The sequence below is a fragment of the Arachis ipaensis genome, chromosome B4 (genome assembly GCF_059453495.1).
Source record: "Arachis ipaensis isolate K30076 ecotype BB chromosome B4, ASM5945349v1, whole genome shotgun sequence".
Classification (NCBI taxonomy): Eukaryota; Viridiplantae; Streptophyta; class Magnoliopsida; order Fabales; family Fabaceae; genus Arachis; species Arachis ipaensis.
In genome coordinates this window covers 2,818,142-2,840,067 of record NC_142439.1, presented here as the reverse complement: position 1 = coordinate 2,840,067, position 21,926 = coordinate 2,818,142, and the positions used below count along the sequence as shown (strand labels likewise).

General features: G+C 32.1%; 2 protein-coding genes across 5 annotated transcripts; one reads left to right on the top strand and one right to left on the bottom strand.

The window, feature by feature from the left end:
• The first annotated feature begins 16,529 nt into the window (after positions 1-16,529).
• On the top strand, positions 16,530-18,902 carry LOC107638229 (mannosyl-oligosaccharide 1,2-alpha-mannosidase MNS1-like). Of its 4 annotated transcripts, none has more exons than XM_088485182.1 (4): positions 16,530-16,820; positions 17,240-17,287; positions 17,628-17,816; positions 18,735-18,902. In XM_088485182.1, the coding sequence occupies exons 2-4, from the start codon at positions 17,276-17,278 to the stop codon at positions 18,783-18,785; spliced, it is 252 nt and encodes an 83-aa protein (XP_088341308.1). In that variant the 5' UTR covers positions 16,530-16,820; positions 17,240-17,275; the 3' UTR covers positions 18,786-18,902. The 4 variants fall into 4 exon arrangements, 2 of the variants coding, with proteins under 2 accessions (XP_088341308.1, XP_088341309.1); XM_088485183.1 differs by lacking the exon at positions 18,735-18,902 and adding an exon at positions 18,108-18,340; XR_002360490.2 differs by lacking the exon at positions 18,735-18,902 and having other exon boundaries at positions 17,240-17,297; positions 17,628-18,034.
• LOC107635790 (uncharacterized) lies at positions 18,646-21,365 on the bottom strand. Its single transcript, XM_088485181.1, has 9 exons — positions 20,994-21,365; positions 20,323-20,509; positions 20,018-20,151; positions 19,773-19,885; positions 19,428-19,680; positions 19,186-19,341; positions 19,027-19,106; positions 18,855-18,904; positions 18,646-18,776 (listed from the first exon to the last, which is right to left on the bottom strand). Exons 1-9 carry the CDS (start codon positions 21,363-21,365, stop codon positions 18,646-18,648), a joined length of 1,476 nt encoding a protein of 491 aa, XP_088341307.1.
• Positions 21,366-21,926: the final 561 nt, after the last annotated feature.

Below are 21,926 nucleotides of genomic sequence, written 5' to 3'. Positions count from 1 at the left end.
TTTCCATTTCTCCACCAATGCGGTTGTATTGTGACAACAAATCTGCAATTTCCATTTCTCATAATCCAGTGTTGCATGATAGAACTAAACATGTTGAAGTTGACAAGCATTTTATCAGGAAAAAGATTGAGAGAGGACAGATTTGCATCTCATATGTTCCAACCACGGAACAATTAGCAGATATTCTAACTAAAGGATTACCCAAGAAGACTTTTGATAGCATAATAAGCAAGCTGTCAATGAATTATATCTTCAAGCCAGCTTGAGGGGGAGTGTTGACTAAATCAAATCAAAATCAGATTCCTAATTCCTTTTATGAATCTTATGTAAATAGAATTAATTATAAATCTTTTCCTTTTTGGGTTTAGCTTAATTTTAGGGATTTTATGATTAGAAATCTTTCCTTTATTTTAGGCTAGTATTTTTTCCTTCTTTTCTATTTTCTAGTTATTTCTATTTCTGTAATTCCTCTATAAAGAGGCTGATTCCCTGTACATTTTATAATACAATACATTCAAACACTTCAATTAATACCTAGATGTATCAATAGTTCACAAACTTCAAGTGGTAGCAATCGTTCTAATAGGACATGGCAATCATTCCTCTTCAAGCCATAAATTTTACAATCTTCAACATACACACACCCACCAATATTTGATGAATATGAATAAGGCATCTTGAGTTCTTTCAAGAACTAACAAAGTTGTTTTTTTTATTATTCAACTTCTTTGTCTTTGACAATGTATATTTGGCTATCGGCATCACAAAGTTGTTGCCCACTCTACGTGGATGAAAGTCTTTCTTGACACCCATAAGTTGAAGATCAAGTTGTGCATTAAGATTGTCCTTTGTTTTTCCATCTGAATTTAACAGTGTGTCGAGAAAATTATCGAAGACGTTCTTCTCTATATGCATTTTGTCTAAATTGTGATGCAACAATAATGTCTTCCAATAAGGCAACTAAAAGAAAATGCTTTTCTTATTCCATTTTTCAGTTATACCTTGTCATGCTCAGACTTCTTTCTCTTCTTAGTATGGTTTCCAAACTCTGTTTATTCAAAAGTCTTGTATTCTTCTAACACATCATAACTAGAAAGCGGCCTAGGTGCTTCACCAAGTTCCTTGGTATTGTCAAAATAACTCTTGTTTTTTCGCCATGGATGATCATGTGGCAAATATCGGCGATGACCCATATAACAATGCTTGTGTCCATGCTTCAGCCTTTTAGAACTAGTTTCTCTGTGGCAACATACACATGGTAGTGCACCTTTGGTTCTCCAACCAGATAACATGGCATAAGTTGAATAATAGTTTATTGTCCATAAAACTGTAGCAAACAACTAAAAATTCTGTTTTTTAACCACATCAAATGTTTCAACACCATCTTCCCACAATTCTTTCAACTCTTCAATTAATGATTGTAAGTATACATCAATAGAATTATCGGGGGATTTAAGGCCTATAATAAGTAAGGATAACATTCAATTTGAATATTTCAAAACCATCCATGGATGATAGTTATATGAAATAAGAACAACTGGCCAAGTACTATATGAAATGTTCATATTGCCAAATGGATTGAAATTTGAATCCATCACTAGCAACTCCAAGTCTGATATTTCTAGCATCACATGCAAATCCTTCGTGTTCTTCATCAAATTTCTTCCATGCTATAGAATTTGCTGGGTGTTTTAAGACTCTTTCGTCAAGACGTTTCTTTTTGTGCCACCTTATTGCTAGTGTTGTTTTTTCACACATGAAAATCCTTTGGAGCCTAGGTTTCAACGAAAAGTATCTTAGTATCTTCTGGGACACCTTCTTATGAGAGTCATCTTTTTCATTCCCCTTCTCTTTCACCCATCTCAAAATCCCACTGTCTAGATACAAGCTTAGCTTAGCATCCTTCATTAGCTTATGGAACTATTTTGCCCCCTCATGAGGTTCTTCTACTCTATTATTATCTACGTTGACAGTAAAATCTCTCGACGTCTTTCCTAGTGTTTTCCTCTAAAGATGTTATACAACATCTCATAAGTGGCAGAATCATTCTCCCTTTCACAATCAATCTCATTTAAATCAAACACGTCTATAGTTGATATATCTTGAAGAATTTCACCATGATGTACCCATGTTTTATATGAAGTCACTATCCCCTAATGGTGCACAAGATGATAGCTTCATTTCTAAGTTTGAACAAAAAAATTATTGCATTTGGGACAAGGACAACGTATTTGATTTTTCACACCAAGTTGAAAGAAGACAACAATATCCAAAAATAATTCATCGATGCACCTCCTAAACTCAGGGGTACGCTATCAAAATTAATCCAATATTTTTGGTAGTTGACCATTGGACTAATTAGCTAACACTTACTTGCGGTTGAAGGGGGAGCTGGAGGAACTGATACAGAAAAAAGTATGTTCAATCCAACTGATCATAGTTTTTATTATATTCCCGTACTTCTCAAATTCTTCCAGCCATTATTCATTTGTGTAAAGACTTTCCAGTCACAATTTCGACAGTAAGTGTATGGAGCTACTAATGGTGAGGGAACTAGAATCTAAATGTTATAAATCTGAGCCCTTGTGCCCTTTTTTAAGATCTGGGAGTACTTGTTCTTGTAAAGGGTGATTCCATCCAGAATCTACTGAGTTTCAAAGCAAAACGGAAAACAGCTCTAGATTGGGAGGCTGATCATGCATTCTTCCAATTCATTGTTTTTGATGTGGAAGTTGGAAGGCATATCTGTCCACTATTCTTTAAAGTATATTGTAGCTGCTTAGGAAACAGGTTTACATTAATCAAGTTAGCCGATCATCCATTTGAATGAAATGTAGTATATTAGTCTATAGTTTCTTAAACCAAAGGTTAGTATCATCGCAGAACTTACATGTCGTTCTGCAATGTAGCAGACTAACATTACGTTGAACTAATATGAATTTTTAATCGTATATTATATTGTATGAGCACTAATGTTAAAATAATTACGTCATTATGTCCACATTTTAGTTCAAAGCTGGTGTTGCTATCCTTGTGGTGCACAAAATAAATGTGTAAATAAATGTGCACAAACCTATTGAGATCTAGCATTATGATCATGTGATCTTGTGGATATTGCTGAATAAGAGTGCTTTTTTCCACACTTATCTTGTAATCCAAGTACTTTAGTCCCATATCCTTTGAGGGCAATTCAAAGTTTTATTTAGCAAGCCATTCGAAACCGATTTAGCTTCCGATTTACCAATTTTACGGTAGAACCGGCCAGACCGATGCGTGAAAGTTGTTTCTCACCTTCCCTTTATTCATGCGTGAAAGTTGCTTCCCACCTTCCCTTTAACTCATGCGTGTAACATGATTCTACCATCTCTTCTTTCTTTTTATTTTCTCTCTTCAACAATAAAACCCAAAACGAAAGGATATCTTTTTTAATTTCCCATAAATTTCTCACAAACTTCTTGTCTCTACATCTTGTGTAAAAATTAATCCATGGAGGGAGAACAGGAGAATAATACCGGTATCTCTGGTGAACCTCGCGTGTCCCGTGAAAACAAGTTAAGGACAATACTTAAAGAAATAAAAAAGCAAATATATTTGGCAGCACCTTTAATTATGGTGCATTTTCTTAATTTTGCCATCGAACTTATTTCAATAATGTTCGTTGGTCATGTAAGCGTGTTGACTCTCTCCAGCGTTTGCATGGCCATTTCCTTTACTTCTGTCACTGGCATTGGTCTAGTGATTAGTTCTTTTTACTTTCATCTCTTAATATTCTTTTTACGATTTCAACAATCGAATTTTTCTCCTCTTTTTTCGTTTATAATTTGGATTTGATAAAGAATTTGTTAAAAAATATTTAACACCAATCAGATCTGGTTACACCCCTCCATGGCATGGAAACTAGAAGCGAATTAATTCATTGCCAACTGTTCCTATTAAATCAACTAACTTTGTGTTCAACTCCTTGTTGGTTTCATATAATGACAGATGGGAATTGCAAGTACGTTGGAAACTTTGTGTGGCCAATCATATGGAGCCGGACAGCATCAGATGTTAGGCATACACACTCAAAGAGCCATGCTTGTTCTTACCATTCTTTGCGTACCCATCTCTATTGTTTGGGCAAACACAAAATCCATTTTGATTTTATTTGGCCACGATCACGAAATCTCCACGGAAGCAGGAAGATATGCTAAGTTAATAATTCCATACCTTTTTGCTTTTAGTGTTCTTTAGTGTCAGACTAGTTGCAACACTGATGATACTGTTACGCAAGGTTTGGGGCCATGTTTATAGTAATGACGTACAAGTGGTTAGACACGTGGTACTCATGCTGCCAATTCTTGCAGCATCCAATTTCTTGGACGGGCTGCAGGGTGTTCTTTCAGGAATTGTTAGAGGATCTAAACGGCAGAGAATGGGTGCTTTTATTAACTTAGGTTCATATTACGTAGTTGGAGTTCTGTCAGCTATTGTATTGGCTTTCGTTTTGCATCTTGCAACAAAGGGATTTGGCCCTCTGAAATTGTTCATTTACTTTAGAAAAAAAAGTAATGCAATCTAAACTCTTAATAATATAAATGGTTCTGATTCTCTTAGATAAATAAATACATTAAATGTAGACTGTCTAATAGGATTAGTTGAAATACTACAGCAACTTCTAAGACTGCGTAATTTCTTCTTTTTGTTTATCTTCTCTCTTCTATTTAGTTTTTTCTTTTTTTTTCTTCGACAAAAAAAATATTTTCATTCTATCATTTAGTTACTATATTTTCTTTAACCATTCCCACATTTAAATTTAAATTATAACATTAGACATGAAACAAGCGTCATAAACACATAAAAATATAAATTAATTAATTTAATGTATATCAATATCAATTTATTAGAGATCTATTAAACCAACATCATATCATTAATTACTCTAAACATTCCTTAATTTGTTACATTCTTATTTCAAGTATAAACAAAAAATATTGAGTACATTTATATAAAAAAGATTGAGTACATTTATATGAGTATTTTTTTATATTAAAATAAAAAATAAAAAAATATTTCTTGATCCATTTTAAATTAATTTATTTTATACTTTTTATCAGATTTTTTTAAAAATTGTTCAAGATTTAAAAAAGATGAAAAATTATTAGTGATCACTGTTAATCTCTTTCATGACAAAACTTTAAATGTAAGCTATAGAGGACAAAAATAAAAAAGAAAAAGAAAACCAAAACAACAATAATATCATAGAAGAACATGATAATAAAACATAAAAAGAAAATTAAATGTTGTGAAATAATAGAATCGAAAATATTTTTTTTGTTGAAGAAAAAGAAAGAAAAAACTAAATAAAAGAGAGAGAAGATAAATAAAAAGAAGAAATTACGCAGTCTTGGAAGTTGCTGCAATTGTCGCACGATTTTCAACTAATTCTTTAAAGAGTCTACATTTAATCTATTTATTTATTTAAGAGAATCAGAACCATTTATATTATTAAGGGTTTAGATTGCGTTACTTTTTTCTCTAAAGTAAATGAATAACTTCAGAGGAGCCAAATCCCATATCACAAGCCTATAGACCAATATTGAAGGATCAAGGAAAAGAACCCAAAGGTTCTCAAAGCAAGCCTCGGTTACCTACTTCCTTGTGATTGGAATTCAAAATTCAATTTGATTAAATACACTCCATGGTAACCGAAACTCAAAATTAAATTAAGTTTATTGTGAATTGAAAGCTTCTCTCTTCTCTCTTCTCTCTTCTCTCCTCTCTCTTGTCTTTCTGTCACATCCATCAGAGAAGAAGATTGAAGAAGTTATCAGAAAAGCTTACAGAAAAAAAGCTATGAAGAAGAAAAGAAGATCTTTACTTCAGAAGGAAAGATTTTGGAAGATGGCCTCAAGATTTTGATGCCAAGAAAAGAAACAATCTGCCTCGTTGAAGAAGCAATTCTGAGGTGAAAAAGTTTAGTTCTATTTTTGTTCATCAAAGAAAGAAGACAGTCGTTGAGCTACACGTAGGAAAATGGAAAGCAAGAAGCTGTCTTGGGTCAGAAGATCATCAAGGGTCCGAATTCTTTCTTGGAGCCAAAGACAAGATCAAGAGTTCAGATGGAAGGAGCTTGATGAAAAGAGTTGAGAGAGGTACATGCATGTTGGTTTTTGGTTTTCCCTCTCTCTTCTCTTTGTCCGAACCGCTACTGTTTTTGGTTGGAGAAGAAGTTCTTGGTTGAACCGGTTTCAACCTTGGAAGCTTCCCCTTCTATAATAAGGGTGAACAGCCAAGGGTTGAGATCAAGGAGAGTAAGCACAGAGTTCCCATAGCTACCCTGAAGCTTCCTGAGTTCTTCTCCTTCACTGGTGTTCATTTTGTTTTCTTTTTCTTAATATTGTCTGCCTGAGTCTCATGGTAAAAGGCAAACATGGTGAGGTTTGTAAGAAAAAGCTAGTGAGAGAAAAAAAATCAGTGATCAATATTAGAGAAAAAGTCATAGATGTCTCAGAGTTTCTTTGTACATCTTTCTGTTGTGTGTCATGATCCTATGGGGATTCCCTTGCAAGTTGGGTTAGCACTTTGTGGTTGAAAGCTAGGTTTTGAGTCCTAGTCAAATTCAGATTGGGTGTAGAATTTGGATTTGTCCCAGATAGGAATAGGTAGTTCCTAGGGAGAAATTGGTGTTTGTAATATTGTGATAACATAGTGAAATTCCATCATTGTTGTGATGGAGACTGGACGTAGGCCACATTGCACCTAGTGGCTGAATCAGAATATATCTGGTATTAATTCTTCTTCCCTACTCCTTTCTCAGTTTTTGTTTATCAGGCGACAAAAACAAAAATATCTCTCAATTCTTTACGAGACAAAACAAAAGTGTCTCTCAATTCGACACGAGACAAAAAGCAGAAATATCTCCTGAGGTTTCTTGAAAAATCAGAAATCTATATTCAGCAAAAAATGGACTAAGATTCAACCCCCCTTTCTTAGTCACTGATTACCATCAAATAAAATTATATGATTTTATGCGTATGTTTGTGAATGGGTTTTGTTGGTTTGATAAATTTGGTTGTGTATTGAATGAGAAATAAGTGATGAATTGGTTGTTTTGATGGAATCGTAGACAGTGAAAGTATTCAAGTTTTAGGGGAGGTTCTGCCAAAATTTTTCTAAAAATTTTGAATAAAAGTGAATGAGAAAAATTGTAATTAGTGTTATATCTTGTTTCTAATTTTTGTTTTGGTATTTCACATTTACAGCAGTGCTAAAATGGTGATAACATGTAACACCCTACCACATGGAGCTTTACGCTTAAGCCGTAAAACAAAGGTGGTGTGATATTACGACCTCTAAAAATAAAATATGTACATACAATAGCAGAAAGAATATAATAAACTAGGAGACTTGAAGAACAGATAAAATAAAAATCGCGAATTAAAAGCGCAATACTCAGAGAAACGAGTTAACTTGCGTATTAAGAAAACTATAACTGTCAAGTATAAGATAACAAAAGTAGGACTAGAGGGCCAAAGATACAAAATAATAAGCTCCTAACTCAACCCGCGAAGTCAAGGCTGGCCAGAGAATATTTAAACATAATATATACATATCCAAAATCCAAATTTACATAAACAAAATCCTGCCTCTCCATAAGCCTCTAAGAGGGTCAAAAGGAACAAATCATGCGGAGAGAAAACTAAGTCCATATATATACATGACTATACAATCAAAAAGTAACCCGATAACCACTTCGCTTCAAAAGTCCAGACGCCTAACGAGGTGCCTCCGACCTGCATCTGAAAAACAACGACATAGTATGGGGTGAGAACCAGAGGTTCTCAGCATGGTAAATGTGTCACACATATAAGATATAAGGTCCTGGGAATGCCAGAGGAAATTCTAGAATGCCGACACTCAGGTTATAAAGCTTAAAGTATTAAACAGAAACCATAAAAGGGTGGTTTTCTAAGAGTATCTAAGCCTAACTTAACTTAATCTTGAATCTAAGTCCTACTGTCTTTCCTCCATACCTCCATCTCCGACAACATATCACATACAAATAAGCAGATAAAGGCAAGCACAAGAACGTTACAAGTACTGCAGGTAACAAATATACATTTAACATAGCAAATACACTTAGGCACACCCAGTTAATGCACAAACAAGTAATTCAAGTAATATGCACATGATGCATGCTTGTCCTATGGCTGATGAGTCTCATCTGTCGGTTATCAAGCCAACCCGACAAGTCCGGTTGGCTAAACCCTTGGACTATCCCTCGACGTGCGTCTCCAAGAGTCTATGCATAGTTTTTTCTCAAATAATCAATATTGCTCAATGGGAATAACATTTCCGGAAATTTATAAGTGCCCGGTCACCCTTACGTCGTAGGGTCAATAGAGTATCAAATTTTTGACCTGGTATACATGGTGGCAAGCCATGGTACTTTACCCAGAAAATCTTGTATCTCAGATCATTTGATTATTTAGCCAAATATCATACATAATTATTCATAGCATTTCATATTCAATTCATCACTTTTTTAGCTTTACTTCACCTCCAAGTTATCCCCATTTCCTAACTTCATCTGATTATTAGGTTTAATACTATTATTTATGACTAGAGGAATGAAAATAGAGATTTAGAAGTTTGAAATAGGATTTAAAACTCAGAAAACTATGTTTGCTGGAATAGGGGCCACGCGTACGCATGGGAGTGTAAAAAAGCAGCTCGCGCGCGCATCCCCTTATCATGCATACGTGTGGACATGCATGCTGGCCCATTACGCGTACGCATAGACTCGTGTACGCACAGTAAAAAATTCCATGCCACGCGTACGTGTGGACATACATTTTTCCAAAAACCTGATTAAGCAGAAAGCTGCAGAATTACATAATTTTCAAACCAAAACTTCTTACGTACATAACTTAATCATTTTAAATCGTTTTTCATTCGTTCTTCGAACGACATAAACTTCACGAACCCAATTTTTATTTAAAATAATTTGGGAACAATTTGAGGGTCCGGAGGCCAAATTATAGCTCCCCAAAGTTCGACCAAAACCAAAATTTCACATAACTTTCCAAACCTCATTTTCATTCAAAATCCCATTCCTTTCATTACCAAATCTACAATTATCAACATTATATGCCCTTCCTCATCATCATAACAACTACCACAATAAACATACCTCAAATCAACCATAATATACATACACTACTAAAATCCATCAACCAAAATCATAGCTTACAAAATTCTAGGCTTATAACTCAATATGCCCTTCCTCATCATCACAACAATTACCACAATAAACATACCTCAAATCAACAATTCTCTAAATCACCAACTAATCAACAAGCACCAAACCACACATATTTATTAACAAGATACTAAACAATAAATATATACACATATATTCCAACTTATCATATGATCAACTAGCCTAAGTTTTCACATAACATTATATATTAAATGCAAGAAACCTAAACCATACCTTGGCCGATTTTCTCGTAATGATTAAGGCAGTTCACTAAAACCAACACAGCCCCAAAAACTTCAATAAAACACTAATGCTCAGCCTCTTCCAAGTTCCAATATCCATAATTCCAAGCTCCAATTATTTATTCACAATATAATACATATTCATAACACATATACACCCAATTTAATACCCAAAGCACAAATTTAGAAAACTAAATAGAATTATGGTATTCTCACCTTACCTAAGTTTCATATAAGCAAGAGTAAACATTTTTCTCAAGCTAATCGGATCCTAATACATCAAAAAGTAAAGAAATTCAATACCTCTACATAATTTTTAAAAATTGGAGAAGGAGTGGATGAGAGTAATTAAATAGCTTACCTATAAAATTGTTCTGGTAAAAACGTAGAGCTCGATGCGGTGGTCGCGTGGTCGCAAACAGTGCAGCGATCGGAGCTCGAATTGAAAAGTTACGGTGTTTTGAAATTAACGTAAGGGTTTCGTACCCTTCTCCTCCCCTGCTGTGTTCAGCGTTGCTTCTCTTGCATTTGGAGGAGAAAATGAGCTTTGGCTCACTTAAGTGCTGGCCCGGTTAATTTAACGGGGTTTACACAACATGCTAACTTAAGGACTCGATAATATTTTTATTTATAGAAACACTAATCTATGTTAGACTTTTAACTTTTAATTGAACTTGTGGAACTTATATAACTTGTGAAACTAATCAATGTAGGCACTAAAGTTATTTTGTTTTAAAACAATCTTAGTTAAATGAAGCATGTTTCAATTATCTATATTATTATGTATTATATAAATATTGACTTGCTCAGTAAATTAGTTAATATATCAATTAATTAAAAAATAATAATTTGATAAATTATGTGTGTAATTTGTATTTAAAAAAATTGTTACAAAATCAAGTTATATTTTGTAATAAAATTTTATGATAGAAAAATTTATATTGTTATGTAAAACATTATAAAGGTAAAAAATTGTTACCACTTTTGTAACAAATTTCAGTTTTTGTATTAAAAAAATTTGTTACAAAATATTACTTTGTATTATAACAGTTTTATTTTTTGTTACAATAATTTTTTGTAACGGGACATATTACAACAACTTTTTAACAATTTTTTTTGAGTTAATAGTCAAAATCGTCCTTGAAAGATACCCCGATCTCCATTTTCGTCCCCGAAAGATAAATTTAATCAAAATCGTCCTCGAAAGATTTAAAATTAATCACGTTAGTCCCTCCGTCTATTATGTCACTAACGACGTTAACTTTGCTGACGTGGCACGTTAGCTTTTTTTTTTGTCTTTTTGGTCATCCAAAAAATAGAAACAAAACACTAACTACCCAGAGCCCGACCCACCCGTACCCGCTCCGAAAATCCCTCCTCAACCCATCTGAGATTCTGAGTAGCTTCGACCCTCCATTTTCGTCCCGCTGCAACACAACCCCCGCAATGGTGGTTCTTCAAGCTTCACGCTACGCACCGTCTCTAGTAACCACCACCGTCGTCGCCGGATGTTGCAGAGATACCATGCCTTGCCTAAATTTCAACCTCCGCCACCTATCAAGCGTCTTAGAGCCCCCGCTCCACAGCTGCTGCCACCGCCGCCACATCAATAGTATAGTGCTCGCTTTCCACCCCCAATCCAATTCGGTGCATGTCAAAATAAACAAAGGAATCAACATAGCATCATCACAATCTCAAACATGCAAAATAATTAACCAAGAGAAAATGTTCAATTTTAATGTTTAAGCAAAGATAAGACCCGTTCTATGAACAAAACCAAGCATGCAAAAATGCAACCCAAAGATAAACCAGAAAATTACTAGAATCAAAAACACAAAAACAAAAGCGCATGATCAGTGTACCATGAATGATCACACCACCACACCTGATATGCCCCAAAAAAGGCACAATCTTTGGACACAACAGCTTCAAAAAATGAAAATTTCACACGATATAAAATAGTAGTAATAAAAGGGAGCTACAACGATGAAACATACCAGTGTGGTGAAGGAGTGAGATATAAGTTTAAGCACCAAGAATATTTGTTAAATAACTCTAACGAAAGCGACGGAGAGAAGAAATATCATTTTCACAGAGACGACCTACAAAATCCAAACTCCAAAGTAAGTCAGATCTCTCTCCAAATGTGAAAGACTTAATCCGAACCGATAGTAGAGAGAGGCAGCAGCTGTGGAGCATGGGCTCTAAGACGCTTGATAGGTGGCGGAGGTTGTGTTGCAGTGAGGAGAATGGAGACTTGAAGCTACTCAGACGGTTGAGAAAGGATTTTAGGGGTGGGTACGGGTGGGTCGGGTTATGGGTAGTTAGGATCTGTTTTTGTTTTTTGGGCTTAACAGCCCATGAAAAAAAAAAAACTAACATGCCACGTCAGCAAAGTTAACGTCGTTAGTGGCAAAATAGACGGAGGGACTAACGTGATTAATTTTAAATCTTTCGAGGACGATTTTGATTAAATTTATCTTTCGGAGACGAAAATAGAGATTGGAATATCTTTCAGGGACGATTTTGACTATTAACTCAATTTTTTTTATTATAAATTTCTTTTATTTCAAAATTCAAATTTTTTATAACAATTTTTTCGGTTATAAATACTGTTTTTTTCGTTGTGTAAAATTATTATTCATATTCATGTATAATGAAGTTGACAAAGATCAAATACTATGGTCAAATTCTTGAAGAGAAAAAAGAGAGATTGTACTTCAATTTATTTTGATGATGTTAGTATGAGAATAAAGAGAAAGTTGAGAGAAAGAGATTAACTAGAGTAAAGTTTTGATTTGAGCTTTGAAATTTGATGCACTAAGCTTCAAAGATTCATGAATACGAAGCTTTTTCATTTTCTCTCTTTCTTCCTTAATGTTTCTCATTATTATTGTAACAGCCCAGACCACCCGCTAGCACGATATTGTCCGCTTTGGCACACAAAGCCTCACGATTTTGCCTTTGACGATAGAGATGATAGCCGAAGTCCCCCACACTCACTCGTCAAAACGCATTATACTAGGGAGAGATATCCACACCCTTATAAGGCATGCTTCGTTCCCCTCCCCAACCGATGTGGGACCTTACAATTATTATTATTATTATTATTATTATTATTATTATTATTATTATTATTATTATTATCAAATAGTTTTTTAATTTTCAAGTAATTATCACTTTATTAATATGCATACATATTAATGAGATAACATCGTCAACTTTATTTGATTGTCACAAACTAAGAATAGAAGGAATTAAAAAAATCCAAATTTAATATTTTATGAAAATATTATAAGTTATTATTAACTTTTGACTTAATCCAACTCTATAAATATACGTGAAAAGGCCTTAATAGAAGTCATCAAAAGAGAAAATATTTTGTGTGTAACTTCAACCTAAGCTGTATTTTTAAATCCTAAAAATTAGAAGACATGATAAAGATTGTAATAAAAATAATATTTGTGATGATTTTTCTTACTTTAATAGTTACTAATGATATTTTTTTATCTTTTTTTTTTTTGGATATCTAAATTATTGTATTACCAAAGACCAATTAATCTTGTTTACAACTGTAATAGTCTCCCTTAGCATTACATTATATTACCAAATTAGTCACAATTTATTACTAACAAATTTAAAATCCTGCATTACATTATATTACCAAACCTTCTAATCCTTTTGGCCCATTTCTTAAAAAAAAAAAAACATAATATTTAAGTAAGGTAAATAAATGGAAAAATTTTATTATTTTATTCTCGTCAACATTACATTATTGACTATTTTCTTGATTAATTAACATTTAATTTTAGTCTATTAAAAGATATTTTACCTATTACATTTTTTTAGAAAAAGTTTATCTAAACCAACAATTAGTTATAACTACTACATAAATAAATCATAACTGATACCAACAAATTTTAGATCATGCAATATATTATTACCAAATCCCCTAGCCATCTTGGTCCCTTTCAAAAAAAAAAAAAAAAACATTTAAGTAAAGTAATCAAATTGAAAAATTTATGATTTTATATTCTAGTCAACATTACGTCATTAACTTTTCTCTCAGTTAATTAAGATTTTAGTCTATCAAAAGATATTTCACCTATTATATTTCTTTTTACCTAAAGAACATTACAAACAAATCAAATCTATGTATACAGTAGTCACCAAAAAAAAAAAAAAAATCTATATATACAGTAGTTATTGTTATTATTATAATTATTATTATTAAATAGTTTTTAATTTTCAAGTAATTATCACTTTATTTATATGCACACATAATGAGAGAATATGGTCAACTTTGGTTATCACAAACTAAGAATAGAAAGTATTAATTAAAAATATCCACAATTAAGTATTTTATGAATATATTATAAGTTATTGTTAGTTTTCGACATTAATCCAACTCTATAAATATGCATGAGAAGGTCTTGAGGGAAGTCATCAAAAGAAAAAAAAATATTTTGTTTGTGACTTTAACTTAGATTGTATTCTTAAATCCCAAAAATTAGAAGACATGGTGAAAATTGCAACAAAGATAACATTTGTAATGATCCTTTTGGCTTTAGTAGTCACCAATGGTATTTTCTATTTCATCTCATATTTATACTTTTTTTTTTATTTTTTTTTTTCCTCTAAAAGGATACTTTTCTATAAATTTTAGAAAATTTACATACGGCTTTTAAACAATGATGTTTTTAATTTGAACAAAAATATGACACTTTTAGTTAAACTAAACAATGTGAATTTTTTTCAAAAAACTATATAACGGATTTTAATAAAATATTTATTTGAAACAACATCTATTAAAAATAATATTAATTTCTAACAAAAACTTTTTAAAACCAATCCAGGCACATTTAATTTTTTCTTCTTCCTCTATGTATGTGTTCGTTAAAATATTGTAAATTGTTTATGATAATCAAATTATATTAGTAATGATTATTTTTTTTAATCTCTTTGTAGGGTTTGGTCTCCGAAAAATACCACAAAGGGTGGTGCCTCAATTTTGTCCTAATGATTGTGTAACTTTTATATTTATTTGCCATCCGAAAGTTCCTACGTGTGTGAATGGAAAATGTGTGTGTGTAGGGTTAGACAATAATAATAATTCAAGCACAAAACAAGAACGCCACAATGACAAAGATGGTGAAAAATCAAAATTATTAGGCTAGTATATGTATAGGGAATGCGAATGTGCGGCTTGTGATCTATATATATGATATAAAATAAATAAAAAGGTTATACGCTTATTAAAAATTAGTCACCAAATCATGCATACATATATTATTTAATTTATTTATAATGTATATTTTATATTAATAATTAATTTTTATGACAGATTTTAGTGTATATTTACTATCTAGTATAATAATAAAATAAAATATTCAATAATAAAATTTCTAAAATTTAATAATATGTTATTATCTTTGCATGTAAAATTTGTGATATCTTATATAATTATATATTAGGATGGAATTAGAGTAAAGACTGAAATTCAATTTCTATCTAATTTTATGAAAGATAATAACACGACCTTTACATATAAAAAATGGATACTTCGATTAGCGATGACAATACTACTCAAACCTGCGAGTTTTTAGCGGGACAGATTTTTGGGAGGGGCGGGACGGGGTCGGATTTAGGTAATGTCCGCTTCTACCCGCCCCGCTATATATATAATATATTTAAATTTTTACTTTAATTTATGTTATATATGTGATGATTGTTATATAAATTTTGAAATTTAATTTTATTTATTGAATTTTAATAATTATAAGAGCGGGTAGGGGCGAGACGGGTACCCGCAGAAGCGGATTAGGGTTCAACGTTTTACTACCCGCAAATAGAAGCGAGACGGGTTCCATGCAAGTTGTTGTACGGTGGAGCGGGATCGAGTAGAACAAAAACTCGCCCCTATCCATCTCGTTGCCACCCCTAACTTCGATCCCAGACATTATTATTTTTAGACAATAAGAACTTCCGTTAAAAAAATATCAAATTGTAACGATAACTATTTTTATGGGGATTATTTGATAATATTTTAAAAAACATCAAATTATAATATGGGGATTATTTGATAATATGTATATTTGGATGAAAGTCGTCATAAAAAATTTCTATCCTTTTCAATTTTTCTTTTTCCTTTGTCCCTGTTAACTTTGTTGAACCATCTTTTCTTGCTGTCAATTTGTTGCTGTATTGAACTAAATTTATTGTTGCTATTGAATTGAATTTGTTGCTATAAATCATCTTTTGAACTATATTTTTGTTGCTAAAAATTACTAGTGAATTGAATTTGTTGCTAAACTAAATTTTTTGTTGTTGAAATTGGTCAGTAAGTTAAATTTGTTGGCGAGTTAGGCTTGTTTTTTCAATTGGTGTTCTCTGTAAAAATGTTTTTCCTAGACTGTAGTATGTTTTTACTGCTACACCAACATTATTGTGGATCTTGTACATTTTATTTTTTTAGTTATGATCGGAGTTAAAAAAAATTGAGAGTGTAAAATGTGATATTTAATCTTTTATTACTTTTTTTATATTTATTTTTGGTCCCACTTATAAAATTAATGGTGAAAAATTACACTTTACTTATTCAATTGTTAAAAAAGGGAGAGGATCCATAACTCACTGATCGAGTTAATTATGGGTTCGATTCTCATAGTTTCAACTGTCCTGAAAAAACATGACGAAAAGATTCCAACTAAAAAATTTAAGAGAAAAACTCAAATTAGCCCCTAACAATTATCTCGAAAGACAACGAGGCCCTTGACAAAAAAAATCCAACTCGGCTATTGACAATTATCTCGAAAAGACAACGAGGCCCTTGTGCAAAAAAAAAATCAATGTTGTTTTTTTTAGCACAGGGATTAATCAGTCCCAAAAAAATTTAGCAGGGACCGGATTGAGTATTTTTTTTTTTCGGGGCCTCGTTGTCCTTTTAAAATAATTGTCAGAAACCGGCGGATGGGTATTCACTCAAAATTTAAATTCCCCGTGGCGCGCTCCCAAACTCAGACTACGCTTCTCTGACGCCCGCGCTCATGCGCCTAAAAATTCCGAAGAAACCCTAACACACTATCTCCTCTCATCGCCGGCGCTCGCACTCTCTCCTCTGTCGCAATGCATCCGTCGGCGCTCCCTCTGCCGGCGCTTCCTCCGTCCATCCACCTTCCGTCTGTGGTCGCTCATTCCGTCTCCCCTGTATGCTGTAAACCCTGACCCTCCCTCGGCCGTCACTCTCTCTGGCAAGGCCTCCCCGCTCGGCGCTCACTCTCTCTCGCAAACCCTCCATCCACGCTCCCTCCGCCGCCGCTCCCTCCCTCTTCCCTGTACGCTGTAAACCCTAACCCTCAGAATTATTTATAATAGTGAATTGGTTTTCAGCTTAGTAATTAGTCAAAGATTCTGTAGGGATCTGCTCAATTGAGGCTTTTAATTAGTTGCATAGTCGTTAATTTGTTGGAATTAGACTGTAGATTAACTCTGAAGGAAACATTGGAGCTGAATTATATGGAACTACTGTTTTTTATTGCTAAACAACCAAGTTGTTACTAGGTTGAGACTTGAGAATGCTGTAATTACTAATTAGAGGTAGGCACAACTAGGATGGTTCATTCATGTAGATGATTTTGAAGTAGAACTTTGTTTTCATTTCCTATTCAAATTTCTTTTTAAGGGAAGCTGAAATCCTTTTGGTTTTTGCATAAGTTCATTTTGCAGACATTATTAATTGTTCTGTGAAATGCAGGTAGAAGTTGAGGAGTTACGGAAAGAAATTACTGATATGCAAAATCTTGTAAGAAGATGTAAAGCGCCTAACTTTTTGTACATTTGTTCATTGTATGTTGCAATCACAAGAAACAAACACAACTAACAAAATGATCATATATGTTTGGTGTTGTCTGCATCAGTCCTGCATCAAACTGATTGAAATCCATAGTTTAATTTCTCGTTCTCTATTCAATCTTATATAAAGCTAAATCCTCATCTTTTGATACTAATTGCACTTTTTTTTTGGATCTGTTTGTATACAGCACAGGTTTCTTATTTGGTTAATATAATATTTTGTCATGAGAAATGTTTTTCAATTTTAATAATATGCTATTTCGGGGAGTAAGCAATTGGTCTTGTTTCAGTTGGAAGAGCTAAATAATGCCCATGGTGGTAAAGTTGGGGAAATTGCCTTAAGGAGGAAAACTACCAAGTCTAGTAAAGAGATCGTAGATGGTCCAGTTGACATCGAGAGAAGAGAAAAAGTAAAAGAAGCTATGCTCCATGCTTGGGGAACTTATGAGAAGTATCCATGGGGCCAAGATGAACTTCAGGTATTCTTTTTGTCCCAGATTATAAGTATGGTAATTATATATGAACAATCAACTTTAAAGCTTTTGGTCTAAAGTTAGTAGTTCAGCTTCTTTCTTTTGAATATGACACTATGGTGTTTTTGCAATGCCTGATTTTGTTTACTATTTTTTACTGCAATGCAAAAAATAGTATGCATTATAATTTTGATGAAGTAAAATGCTTATTGTGGTTGTACAAATAACTGTTTCTATTATCAATTAGTTATTTTTTTCGTTAATATTTAGTAACTATTTCCCCCCTGGCGATGCCAGCCTCAATCAAAGAGTGGTGTCAACAGTTTTGGAGGTCTTGGGCAACTTTAATAGATTCACTTGATACACTATACATCATGAGTGTTGATCAACAGTTTCAAAAAGCCCGAGAATGGGTGTAGCTTTTTACTCTGTACATTGAGCATGTTATAGTTACCATTGCAATTCTTTTTTGCCTTTCTTCAATCACATCTCTATATTTGTTTGGAATTAAGCTGTAGGCCCCGTCGAAATTTTTAAAAAAAAATTGTTCTTTTTAACTCTATTCCTGAAAGCTTCCTGAATTTATATGTGGAATTTTCTTAGATTTGTTTCAATTGTTTGCGATGCTACTCTGTTTGATTTTTAATTTTTATGGTTTTGGTTATGCTTTATTGTATTCGTTGTCATATTAACTTATTCAGACATTATTCTGATAGTGTACATATTAACTTAATTTTTTAAGAAATGTAAAGTACATAAACTCAATATATAAAATTGACTAATATAAAGTACATTCATAAAAAGGACAAAAAAAAAAAAAAACTATCACTCATTATTAACAAATTAATCTATCAGCTTGGTATTCTGCAATCCAACTTGCAATGATATTGATTTCAACGTGTCTTTGATTGATCAACCACTTAGGATCACTCTGTTGTGCTGGAAGGATGTCGAAGCAGTGACTGCCTGCAGTAACAATAATAAAAATAACTAAAATTGTTTATTTATTGTAAAAAAAAAAAATTATGATTGATATATTAATACCATTGACCGTGGTAATAGCAATCAGACTGGTTGATAAACTCTCCAATACTCTGCAATACATAGTGTACATTATATTATTAAAATATTTATCATTTAATTATAATTAATTTCATATTTATTATTTTTGTATATATTTAATAAACAAACAGACATTTATATTAAAATGTCTTACCCGCCTGAGCTATATGGATCTTTTAATCCATTGGAAAAAATTATATTACTGGCAAATCTTTTGAAGACCAATTTTATATCCTGTCATATATAAAATAAAGATTAATGATAATCAATTATTTGATGAAAATAATTTATAAAAAAATTATTATTTAAGTACCTGACCGCCATAATAGGTTGTTATCCAATTAGACAGTGGAATGATGCCATATTGATGCTCGCATAAATCGAGATAATTTTTCATATTAAAAGGTCTTGGTTGAAACATTGAAGCATCTTTCTCAATACCAATTGGACTAATCATCTCGCTACAAGTCTGTTTATTAAATTAATTAATTTTCTATTAGTTAATTAGACATTATATATATAAACCAAGAAAAAAGTAGTAGGATTTTTTTTTACCTGCCAATTCCATGCCATGCCATCTTGAGATTGTTCAATTGCATTATTACTTCCTTCTATGTCATAGCATGAAAAATTTGATAGGTGATTAAAAATTGCAAAAGCTTCAAATATCTGACCAATTTTATCCGTTTTATTGGCTGCTTCGTCAATGGCGTGACATATGCTCTCAAGTGATGGTTGATTGTATTGAGCTCCGACGGAATATATATTCTTTAAATGATCCTTCAGAACTTCAACATTTTTTAATTTCCTAAAAATTTTAAATTAATGTAGTATATAATAATAATAATAATAATAATAATAATAATAATATGAAACAAAAAATATATATATTTGACTTACTTGCAAATCTTAAACCTTTTGCTTAGAATTGAAAGGCCATCAGATCTCTTGGCTATTTCGTCAATCTCGTACCAAGACTTTTGAATAGTATAATAACAGCTCTTACTTATTTCCTACACACCAAAAGAGTAAATTAAATTAATTATCTTTTAGAATTTACTATTAATTTTTTTTTTATCAAAATACACATTATTTTAATAACAATATAAAATTTATAAAATAATAACATATATATAATGTATTACCCTAAAATCTTTGGATACAATATAATAATATCCATGTTTTGGGGCAACACCATCAAAATAGAGAATTGGGGCGGATGAAGCTAAAGCACCATATGCAATATGGGGATACTTTAGCCGAAACCACGCTGCAAGCACTAGTAGATAAACAAAAAAAAAAATTAAAATAAATATTAATCATATGTATACATAACAAAATTCAAAAATGTTTTTATGGTCCTTTGAAATAGAGAGATATATATACTGTTTGCATATTTTGTGATACTTAAATTTTTTATGCAAAATTAATAATATATAATATGACTTACTTCCACCGTAGGAACCTCCATAAACAATGATTGGACAATCATGAGCATTGAAAACTTTTTTGACGTGTAGAAGGATAGCAGCATAATCTGCTAATGCTTGCGCTGAATTTAAATATCCCATAGTGCTTGCATTTCTCAAAGCTTCTTTGTATGAGCCAAATGGAAATGATTTTCCATAATACCTATGCTGTTGATAATAATAAACATTCAGTTAATCTCTTAATTGATTAGTGTATGATATAAATAACAATATAAAATGTATATAACGACATAAATAAATTAAACATGAAAATAGAGATTATATATTTATTTCATTTATTTATTCGTAGACAGAAACGTATATATCTTTACTTGGATTATATTGGCCACATAATTAAGGCATGCATGCGATTTTATGCTTTGATGTAAAGCTAAGTGAAAAAACCAATCCTACCATAAAGACTATCACTACTATTCTTCTAACTTAATCATCAATTCCCAAATCCCAACAAATTAAAGAACTACAACTACTTGAAAACAACTGACACCCCATGCACCCTTTCTAAGACGTTCTTACATTTTTCATGTTTTCTATGAAATAATTTTGAAAATTAAATTAAAAAGGGAAAAATGTTTACTATGGTTTACAGAATGTCAAGTATATTTTCTAAAGAGTCACAATTAATTATTACCTCAATGTATACAAGAAGAGCACCAAAACGAAGAGCGTTGTCTTTGAGAAATCCAGCCGCGACGATTCCATCTTCTAAAGAAGATTCGGCATTAAACCATACAAAAATTAGTGCACCCGATTTAGAACCACCCCAATTCTTAAAATCTATCACATATCTTTGTTTAAAAGTGATATAACTTTCGGGGTTATAATTAAAATGGTCTAATTTTTGAGTGAAATAATAAGACATGTTAACAACATGATCATAATACTTTATTTTAGTATTTTGTGAAATTATTCTTAGTCTAGGAAATTTAGATCCTAAAACACAAATTGTTGATGTGCCTAAAAAGATGATTAGAAAAAACCACTTCAATACTAATGCATGCATTTTGAAGATTCTAATCTTTTTTCTTTTTTCTTATGAAGTAAAGAGGCCAAGGAAAAAAAAGAGATGGTGTAAGAAGTGAAGAGAAGTGGCTGCTTATATAGAGGGGCTCTTTCTTTCTTTCTTTCTTTAATTTCTTTCTTTACCTATCTTTTAAATGATACAAATTAAATAGAGGGGCTCTCAAAAAGAAAATAATACTAACCAACTACCTAAACTCTTAAATATTAAATGGTTTCCTCTTCAAAACAAATGCTCCACATACAAGTCAGCAGCAAAACAATGCTTCTTTTTCATGCTAAAACTACAAATAGTAACTCCATTTTTTATTTTTGTATTTATATTTTCATATTTTATTTCATATACTCCTCCATAATTAAAACCTATTATCCCTTTCAGTATAATAATATTAGTAATGAAGCTTTAGATTAACATCAAATTTAAACTGGCTTAGGACACAACCCATGGTCACTCCAATTCGTCTAGGAATAATAATTAAATTTGTTATATTATTGTTAACAACGGTGTGATATATGTGCCTGTTTATTTTTTTTTTTAGAATTT